The sequence below is a fragment of the Parasteatoda tepidariorum genome, chromosome 7, assembly GCF_982258835.1.
Source record: "Parasteatoda tepidariorum strain Cologne lab strain chromosome 7, Ptep-v5.0, whole genome shotgun sequence".
Classification (NCBI taxonomy): domain Eukaryota; kingdom Metazoa; phylum Arthropoda; class Arachnida; order Araneae; family Theridiidae; genus Parasteatoda; species Parasteatoda tepidariorum.
The window spans coordinates 62,840,080-62,851,390 of record NC_141761.1 but is presented as its reverse complement, the minus strand read 5'-3'; the positions used below and the strand labels follow the sequence as shown (position 1 = coordinate 62,851,390).

The 11,311-nt window shown below is 30.4% G+C and overlaps 1 protein-coding gene across 1 annotated transcript; it reads left to right on the top strand.

Annotated features, from left to right (window-relative positions):
- The first annotated feature begins 293 nt into the window (after nt 1–293).
- On the top strand, nt 294–7,404 carry LOC107451559 (uncharacterized). The gene is made up of 3 exons (XM_087167937.1): nt 294–449; nt 3,219–3,476; nt 7,262–7,404. Coding segments are annotated over exons 1-3 (384 nt in total). The 5' UTR covers nt 294–324; the 3' UTR covers nt 7,263–7,404.
- Nucleotides 7,405–11,311: the final 3,907 nt, after the last annotated feature.

The following is an 11,311-nucleotide window of genomic DNA, read 5'->3' as shown; positions in this document are numbered from 1 at the left end:
TTAATTTGACCCAAAATTTTAAATCAATCCAGTAGTTTTTTACTTATTTTTTTTTCCACTTGCTATGTATTAATATTACGTGGAAGATGAAAGTTAGAGGTAACATAGGATGTAGCGAATGAAACGACAAATAAAAAGAGAGTGACTAAATATGCTTAGTTCGTGACTTCGAAAACAAAAGAGAAGATAGACACATATGGATAATTAGGTAAACTTTTTGGCGACTCTGAATGTTTAGGGAAAACGTTTAAATATCAATTTGATGAAACTTACCGGTTTAACCACTTTATATTGCATGAAAATCGTTATCAACCACAGGATTTAATGACGTCGGCTTTTCTTTCAATTCTTGCTAACCTTGACTTCCGTTGGTCTCATCATTTGTCACTCAAAGCAGGAAAGGGAAGTTCAAGCAGTGAAAGTGGAAACAGTTACCTTTATGGAAGCAGGTAAGTAGTGCGTTTTTCATTTTACAGTTCGCAAAGTATATCAGTTATTGGGTTTTTTCATTCAAATGGCATGATTTAAAGAGATTGTGTTAGATTATTGTCTTTTTTAAGTTAACGCATTGATTATAAAACATTAATAGTACCATGCTTTTTTTTACGATACTGTTCCAGAAGAACTAAGCTTTATTTTATAGATTCTTTTTCTACCCATACACACTGAACATCTGAAAGATGCCACTAAATATTTAACTCCGTAAGAGCTCGATTTTCATAATAAAGTGTAACACTCTTTAAAGTATTGGAATAAACTTAGTTTCGTGGATGATTATCCTTATTTGTGAGTACTTTGCATAAACAAGTAAAATATTTCTCGTTTTGACACTTCATCCCATGTGCAATTTTCATGCAACTGCAAAAAATATTTCATAATAGCGTGAGGCAGGAACAGTTATAAATAAAGCCGCTATAGTCGTTGTTGTAGTTAATTTACGTCGCACTAGAGCATCACGATGGGCTATTGGCGACGGTCTGGGAGACACCCCTGAGGATGATCCGAAGACATGCCATCACAATTTTGATCCTCTGCAGGGAGGATGGCATCCCCGCATCGGTAGCCCGACGACCTGCACGCGAAGTCGAGCACTTTACGGTATAACAGTTTAACGAGGACCAATCCCGAACACCCTCGGTCCCTACGCAGACTGATCCAAGTGGTCACCCACCCGCTCTTTTACCGTAGCCAGTGATACTTGGCTTCGGTAATCTGCTGGGAACCGTGTCTTAACGATCAGTCCACTGCGGGACCCGCTATAGTCAATATACATCGATCGGTCTCATTAAGCGAATGCTTAGCCATCAAGAATAATCCAATCGAACAATGTGTACTGTAAAGCGAGGTGACCCTGTCACGACTTTGATTTGCTTCGAAAATGCAAACATTTAGACCCATTTATTGTTCTACAAATATTTTTGCTAGATGGAACACAAGTCAGCAATTTATTTAATACCAGTTCTCAAAATTTCACCATTTCGTAACATATTTAAAAAATAATAATATAATAATAATAGTAATAATAATAATCTTGCCTCCAACCAGGATGATTTTGCAAAGAACAATGCGCCAAAAAATAAACGGACCATCCTGAATAACTTTTGATCTAATGTCTAGGTTCTAGGTCTTAATCTTAATGGTTTGAAGGGGTAACTTTAAATATGCTAATTAATTGGTTCAGACGATATTTTAAGTTACGAAATCAGACACAAAAATGCACTTCCTCCGAATAAACATACCTTTTTCGCTACGGATTCGGGTTTCTGACACCCAAAATATAGGGGGTAGCCGCAATCTAGGAAATATGGTCCCCATAGTTTGGTCAGGAGAAAGAACCCCTTAAAGTAACTTTCATTTTTTTCTGTGTATTTTGCCGTATCTCTAGAACTTTTTAAGCGAATTGAAAATTTTTTACACACAATTATAAAATTCATTTATCCAAAGATAATTCCATGTAAAAAATAACTTTTAGTAAATATTTATTATTTTTTATAATTTAAATTACAAATGGTCGAAAAAATTTTGATTTGCATGAATGCAATTTTACATGGCAAAATACAAAATTTGAGCGAAATCGATTGTCCCTGAGAAATCAAATTTTAAAGAAGATTTTTAAAATTCGATTTTTCAGGAACTATTTCGCTAAATTTCTGCATTTTTTCCATGTAAAATTACATCCTTTAAAATAGTGTAAAAAATTGTATATTACAATTCGAAGTCTTAGGTTAAATTTTAGGTCAATCAAAAGTTACTTGTTGGTAAATTCAGCTGTTAAAATTTTATGTCATAAAACAAATTCAGAACATGAAAACTAAAATAAATTATAAAAACATTACATTAATACATTGAACTGGAATATATTTTTAGAATTTCTTGTATTTAAAAGATTACAACTCATTTAAACACATTCCATTGCAGTAAAAGAATTAAAAACTATGCCTTTGCTGTACCTTGAAACATGTGGCAAGTTACAGTATGCCTTACTGTTCCAAGTTGCAATCACAATACAGTTTAAGAAAATTGAAATTATTAGCTGATATTATCTCACAACTAAAATATTTTAGGAAACCTTTCTCTAAAACCAAATTAAATCCTGTTGTTATAAATTAATACTCATAAAAAAGAACATAAAGTTTTAAAAAAAAATTTCAACTCTTTTTAAGTGATGAACTTTTTTTTCTCACGAAGACATTAATTCAATGCTATGCATGTTAATTTTTGCTGCGATGTTATCAATTTATTATGGTCTTAATTAAAAATAAAAATAACGCTAATATTCTCAAAAAAAAACTCAGAAATTGTCAATATCCTTAAGTAAAATACCCTTACATACTTTTTTAATTACTTTATATTTTATCTAATTACTTTATATTTTATTACTTTATATTATATGGCCAATTCACATAGCGGCTGTACGACCTTTAATTGAGGCCGAGATATCCTGGTTGGTAGGACGTTGGACCATGTCTAAGAGGTTGTGATTTCGATCTTCGCAGACCGAAAACTCCCCGTGTAGTAAATGGTTACTGATACACGTTAAATCTGTCGGGTCACAAAGTTTTCCAACTTCTCATAACAAATCAATACCTCCGGGGGGTACTGAATTGGAGATTGATCGTTCTCTGGTACAGATCAAAAATTACGATCTGAGGATTAGTGGTCGTACAACTTTTTTAGTTTTAAGTCATTGTTTCAATTATTTTATCCATTTTCTCTAGATCCGTCATGAATAAAGCAATTGCCTTTCTAATTGTTTGCTCCTTGGCATTTTATGGATGTTCCGTAGAAGCACAAAGAAATCGTCAAACGAGTGGCGGTGTCAGGGGAGGAACTGGCGGACGGGGATCCGTATCAGGAGGACCTAGTGGAATAAGATTCCCAACTGAAGAAGAACAAGGTGTAAGAGGTGGCAATTCAGCGAGAGGATTCCGTGCTGGTCGATGGCCAGGTGGATTTTATGGAGGAATTCGAAATTGGTAATTTGATTATTCACATTTTTTTAAATAGTTAAAATGCCGGGATAGTCTGGGTTGATAAAGCGTTGGGCTCGTATTCAAGAGGTCTTGAGTTCGATTCCTGCCTGCCCTTGTAGTAAATGGTGACCGGTACATGTTAAATCTTTCTGCTCACAAAGTCCTCCATTCTTCTATAACAAATATCTACCAATGGGAGTACTGAATTGAGGATTGATCGTTCCATGATACACGTCAAAAATTACGATCTGAGGATGAATGAATGAATGTATGAAGTGATCAGCCCTATAAACGAGCTGTGACGTGTGTGTAGCTGAAGTAGTATTCTTGGCAATAGATGGCGCAACTAAAATAAAAGAAACGCACCCTCTGTCTTAAATTCGCTTGGTTTCACCAAGCAGACTTGCTGGTATTGGGAAGTGGCATTAGAAAAAACAACATAGTTAAAATAGCTTACTATTTTAGGAAGAATATATTAGCAAATCGAGAGTAAACTATATTTATAGCTTCTTCATATGCATGTAAATCTAATAGCTTTAGCAGCATGAATTCACAAAGTTAACCATAACTTTTGTAGACTGTTGAACTATTTATCTTTTGAACTATCACAGTTTAAATTTTTGTTCAAGATTTTCAATTTAATTTAAAACCGCAAATTACTTTAAACCTTTAACGCAGATGGACACTGATGACCCTTTTATATATTTTTTAATGACTCTCTAATTACCAGTAAAAGTATGTTTTGGCATTTCTTTGTTATAAAAAACAGTCTTATAGTTACTAAAAAAAAATAGATTATCGGAATTATATTTGTACTAAAATATAAAATCCAAAAGAAGTAGTTTGAAAAAAAAATTCATTTATATTCAAAAATTTATCAATAGGTGATTTTGAAAATTAAAGAAATTTCAATGATGAATAATTTTTTCTCTTGGATCTAAATAACTGCAATTAAATGCAAATTTGAAAAATTATTGTTTGGAAGCGAGCTGTGTTTCTAAGATTTTGCTTTTAACACAGAAAAAACACCGGTGTTTCATGGTGTATTTCATAACTAGAAATTATTAAAATGCTAAATATAATATTTCAAACTTATTTTGACCTAAATTAATGCAAAATAATGAAAAAAATATGAAAAATATGTTTAATAAAAATAAAAAGGTTAACCATGAGTTAAAGGTTAACCATTACAAATTTGACATCGTTTCTTGGTTCTATTTTACATGGTGTTTTACTAAACCTCACTTATTTTAATTATTCATCAGTTTTGTACTTTGTTTATTAGTATTGAGTGAATTTTATTGTAATCATATGGCATAATCTAAAAAAATGCATTTCCCAGTTTTTATTTACATTTAGCGTGATTCATATATAAATTAATTTATGCAGTTTTGATCAACATAACAGTCTCCTCAAAAATCATTTGACTTTTTGCCATATTTTACCTATTTATTTATTTATAAAATAATAAATAAATAACTAAACAAATAACTTAATAAGTAAATAATTAAAGAAAATTATGTAAATTTATGTACATTTTTTAAGGTCGAATTCCCCTAAGATCTTTGTCAGGAATTTCATATGTGCTCTTTTCTGGCGTAAAAAAAAGGAAAAAAATTAAGCTGACATCAGATTTTAATTTTTCAGAAAATTTACATATCTTGGAATATATTTTCATATAATCCAAGCTTTAAAGAGCAAGCCGCAATCTTGCTTCGTGTTCATGAAGGGTGGTAGCTTCGAAATTAAAGATATTTTGAGGATAGCATCAGTGCCGGAAGTGCCGGAAACTCCGAACTCTGATTAACAACAATGTTCTGTTCAATTTAACATTCAACTTTTTCTTTGAAGTTAATCCTCTTTATCTGTTAGATATATTTTAAGATCCTTCTCCTTTGATATTTTAAAATGCATTCCATTTCCAATCATTATTTCTTTTTTACAAATATCCTGATTTGAATATTCCATGCACAGCTTAAAAAGCTGATAAGAACACAAAAGAAAATTTGAACTTACAGAAGATGTAATAAATTTCTATAAAACGATGCAAACGAGTTAGAAGTATGTAAAATAAAACTGAATGACGAACAACGCTTTAATAAATTCAAAAGCACTAACTCCAACCTTTTTCTTAATTTATTTTTTGCAAAATTTTTTTATTCGGAGATAAAGATTTCTATGATCAAGTTGAATTCATGATTCAGCTGTTGTTGCCATTCAAAAATATGGAAAATGTATTTTTAAAAAAATACGTGATGATTAGGAAAAATAATGGCTCAACTACAATTTTGAAAATCTTCTTGCACTTTTAAATCTAAAATTTTTAGCCACAATGGCATTTTTCCTGAAAAATACAAATTTAAAAATAAGTCAGCCAGATTTTTACCAAATTTGTGTGAAAAATCTATAACTGGATTTACTTAAATATCATGTAAAGTGTTTTGAAATGGTACATTGTTTTCTGGGTCATCAGTACTTTTTTTTCCAGGGAATTTCTTCAGAAAAATGCAATTTTTTTTAAAAATATATATTTCTTCATTTTTAAAATCATTATAATTCATCTTCTGGTGTCGCTAGAAGTGCCCTTTTAAATTTTCGAAATTTTTTGTTCAACAAACCTATTTCGAAAATAAGATTTTCTAGATTTATTGAAAAATGTAATTATATCCTTTTAAAACATTTTTACGTGGTGCATAAGAAATAATAATTTCACATTCTCAAGTTTAAATAAGTTCAAAAATTCGGAAAAATGGTTGTTGTGAAGACATTTTTTAAAAATAAAGGTACAATAGCAATAAACGAAGAAGCTATTAAATTTTTTAAAAAAATTACACACCTACTACTGAACCAAATTGGCATATTTTGTACACTAAACTAAAAATTATTTTGAAAATTGGGAAAAATTATTTCTTGAGAAATAAATGCTTGTTGAAGTAAAAATTTATCAAATTAAGGACGCTGGGAGCATTTTACACCATGACTAAGCAAACTACATGGTAACTTTTGTTCTCTCAGCTGAAAATGTGCTTGAAAATTTTTGAAATTAAAGAAGCTAGAACCAGACAAAAGTGTTAAATTAAAAATCAAGGACAACTAAGACAAGCCAGTTACTTTTCAAGATTTAAAAAGTTGAGCCTTCCTGCTTCGCCTGACAAATTGACTGGTTTTTTATCATCATAATTTCAGTATTACTCGTAGGTAAGAATTCTGCTTTGCGCCACCTGTAGCCCATTTCGATCGCCAAAAGTGACAATTATTTAAATGCATGGAACCCACGTGTTATCGGTTTATCTCTTGCTCTTTTAACTTATTACATAAGAGTAATTTGTGAAAATCCCCTTAGTAAAATTCGATTTAATTACTAATGTGTGTTCTTACGTTGTTTTTACTCTATCAATGTTTACAGAGATGCCAATTTGCTCCTCTTTGTAGAAATTTTTTTTTTCCAGTGTTAGAAAAATGTACGTTTTTATATGGGATTCTTGGTTCAATAAATTTGATTTTATGTTATTTTTCCCACCACTAAATATAAATAATCCTGTAGTTCATATAAAACGCCACTTAATCAAGTTATCTCGTGGTGAACGTTTAAGTTTGGGAAAAAAATTAATCCAAGTTCTGCAAGATTTGTTTTTAATTCTCTACTACTTTATAAAATCTTTTTTTCTAAATGGGAGCAGTTGGCATCCCTGTGTTTATTAAACATGTTTTCAATTTCAGTGCATGATTAAAAAATATGTAACTTTCATTGTAATTAACACTTTTAAGTTTCAAATTTTCTATTTCAGATCACAATAGGAAGAATTTAATCCAAGTTCCCCGCCGCTGCGTTTTGGCATATGTGACACCGAAAAATGTAAAGTTACGGTCATGAAATGTTTATGCTTGTTTTAAACTAGTTCTGAAGTTTAATAAATTGATTTTTAAGTTATGCTTCGATCTTATAAAACTTTTAAACATTTCTGATTTGATTGTTAACGTTTTGCATTAGACTCATTACTAGGATGTTCACATGCAATTAATTTTGATATAAGGTGGTGGTGGTGGGACTAATTCCCATGGTTTAGATTCGAAACCAGGTTCTTCAAACTGTGCAGACGCTCCATTAACTTTGAGGTTTTGATTAATGTTTTTAAAAATAGATCCTCCACAGTAATGCTGAGGCACTCCAGGATGTGTTCCGAAGATGCTGAGATATTGCAGCTTGCGTATGGTGGAAAAGTTCTCATTCCATTTTCAAATTTTTGAGCAGAACAGTTCTAAGTTTACAGGGCATTGTTAAGATGCTTCGAGGGTCTTTAAACTTCAAAAGATCACTTGCTGTTGTTGTTCATTTACGTCGCACTAGAGCTGCACAATGGGCTATTGGCGACGGTCTGGGAAACATCCCTGAGGATTATCCGAAGACATGCCATCACAATTTTGATCCTCTGCAGAGGAGATGGCACCCCCGCTTCGATAGCCCGACGATCTGCACGCGAAGTCGAGCACTTTACGGTAGAACAGTTTAACGAAGACCAATACCGCACACCCTCGGTCCCTACGCAGACTGATCCAAGAGGTCACCCACCCGCACACTGACGATCAGTCCACTGCGGGACTAGAAAATTAAAAGATGATCATTTTGAGAGGGGTGTCATGTTCTCTTTAGTTCAATATGGCCGAATTTCGATGAATGAAATATATGATGCATTGCAATTGGAAAACCTAATTATTTAATTACATTTCAAAAATATGCCTTATAATTGCGCACTCAGTTTATAAAATGTTTCTTGAAAATTTAAGATAATAATGCAAAAATATAATATCAATGAATTCCGATAATCAACAAAACGAATCCGAATATCAATTTATCAAATCAATATCTTAAACATATACTCCCGTTGAAATTAGACCAGCTTCAGCGCAGACAAAAAACAAAAAAAAATCTAATGAAAATTTTAGTAGATCAACACAGAACAAATACGTCGGAAGTGACGGCTATTTCACAATCTAATAATATTCCCGAGACTGGAAATAAGTTACCCAACTATTACGTTTATTCTAACTAATGCTAGAAGACATTTATCACTAGAAAGCATGTGCATCACAAAGTCACCTTGTTTTTTGATAAATTATCTTCTTCAATAGATTCCTCAAAATGTTAGTCATATTTGAGACACCTGGCATTTGGACAGTCTGTATTGTAAGATTACTCTTAAAAAAGAAAAAGAAAATCAGCTTTTATGGTTTACTTTTCTTTATGGAAACAATTATTTTTTTCCTACACATTAAAATGGCCATTTTTGAGGTAACTTTTTTTTTGAGGAATTACTTAATCTGAAAAAAAAAATCAATTTTCTACTTTCTTAAAATAAGATTTTATTTAAAAAAATGTCCACAAATTTGACGCTTTGAATTAAATAATTTTTATAGAAAAATAAATTTATACTTAAAAAAAAAATCTGAGTTAAAATATACATTATTACTGGTGAAACAAAAATTAAATAAAGTTTTTGAAAATCGGCGATATCACTATCAAGATACGTTTGAAGTTAATACTCAGACCTAGGTGCATAAAAACCATTTAGAGCCCTAACCACCTATCGGATTTAAATTGAACATGAAGGCATGTTGTAAACGGAAAGACGGGAAGTTTAAAAATTTTGAAACAAAATATTACTATAAAATGAATATTAAAATTATTTTCAAGTAGATAAAAATGTGAGGAAATAATTATCCTTGTCAGACATATTACATAGGGTGCATCACTTTCTAGAAACTGAAGGGAATTTTAGATGCTGACAAAACTATTAGGAAAGCAATGCATCCTACACTTTAGGTCTCACAAAACTAAATATTCTCCTTTTCTTAGTCTACTTTTTAATTTTATTATCATTAATATTTTTTAGCTTTGTGTTTAAACTAGTTACTATTACAATAGCTATAAGTAATAAAACACCATAACAGGTTGTATTAAATATCTAAAGAAAAAAACTCTGTAAGGCAGAGATATACTGATATAATTTTATTGATGAAATAGTGTACATTTAATATACCACATATAGCTTGCACGTACCAATATCAACTATGACTTAACAAAGAGTCATCACAATTTTTATGATTAACGAAAATTATATTAAGAAATCGGAAAAATTAAACTGATCATTTTAAAAAAGTGAAGAAAAAATTTAAAAATAGGCCTATAAAAAGGAGTTGCAATTCTTACAAAAAAAAATGATAAATAAATGTAAATGGAATGAAGCCTTCCAAGTAGAAATTGCATTTGAATTTGTTGCAGTAGAATTACTATTTTGCATAATGCAAATTAACTGTGACACAATTTAAAACAGAAATACAAAAACCAAGGAAATATTATCGTTCACAGAATAAGCAAAAATGCAAAGTAAATTGTTTCAAAAATATTGAGAACTGAAAATAATAAAGTTTAACTCATAAATGCAAATATTATTATGCAAACAATTTTACTCACAGGTCCACAATAACCATCAAATAGAACAATTAAAACAATGCACATACTCAGCAAAAATTACACTTTTGTTAAGATATTGGCAAATAGTCCATATAACAGAAATAGAAGGCATTTTAACCATATGTTACAGGGCATGTAATTTCAATTTTATAGTTTACCTGATACTTTTTCATAAACAGTATGAGCTATTTTTAAAATGCTAACACAATGTAGTATGAAGAACATTTTAGTGACTAAAACCAGAAAAATGTATAAAATTTCAAACATATTTAATGCAGTGTTTTAATTTAAATTACATATTTTTTTTAATTAAAATAAGGTTGGCATAAAGTTTCAACGGTTCCAACATCAAGATACATCATGAACTTTTCGTGAAAAATTCTGTTTAGCAATTTAAAATATAAAGTAAAAAAGTGAGTTCATGTAAACCAATCATGAAGTTTTAAATTTTTTTTCTTCAAAATATCAAAATGCAGAGAAATTAAGGAATGAGTACTTCCCTATTGCATAATCCATTTGATAGTGAGTTCATGTAAACCAATCATGAAGTTTTAATTTTTTTCCTTCAAAATATCAAAATGCAAAGAAATTAAGGAATGAGTACTTTCCTATTGCATAATCCATTTTGATATCTTGAAGAAAAAAAGAAATTAAAACTTCATGGCTTATTTACGGTTTACATGAACTCACTTTTTCCATACTTTTAAAAAGATTTACTTTTATAAAGATTTTGAATTACTAATGTAAAGATAAATAGAATTTGTCATAAAAGATTTCTTCACAGTATAGCATCCTCCTAACACTTCATCTTTATATACCACTGCCTTTCGGCATTTAAATACTATTTAAGTGTCGAATCGCAGTTTTAAGATCAAACTCTGATAAGGGGTATTTTAAGAAATTCTGAGTAAATTATTTTAAGGAATTTCAAATCATGCAATATCAATGTTTTTCCAAATTTGCACCAATTTATAGCATATAAACATTAACTCTGAAAAAATTATGCTAGTTTAATAAGAAATATTTTTTAAGACAGAACTTACATGCCAGCTCTAAATATTCAGTCGCCAATGGTGATTGGAAATTTCACGCCCTGATATACATGATAAATTATTGTAGTTTTAATAGCAAAAGAAACATTTATCAGCGATACTCCATACTCAAGTTAAAAAATTAAAATGATGGTGTTGTAAATAAAATCTGATGCAGAAAAGAGGATCATCATTTGATGCAAAAAGAGGATCATTGCCCCAGGATCATTTAATCCTAGTTTACATAAACAATGCAAACCTACAAGAGCAGTTACATGAACACATGTAAAATATTTTCAGAATATTGAACTAATAAACTATAAATATTAAAAATG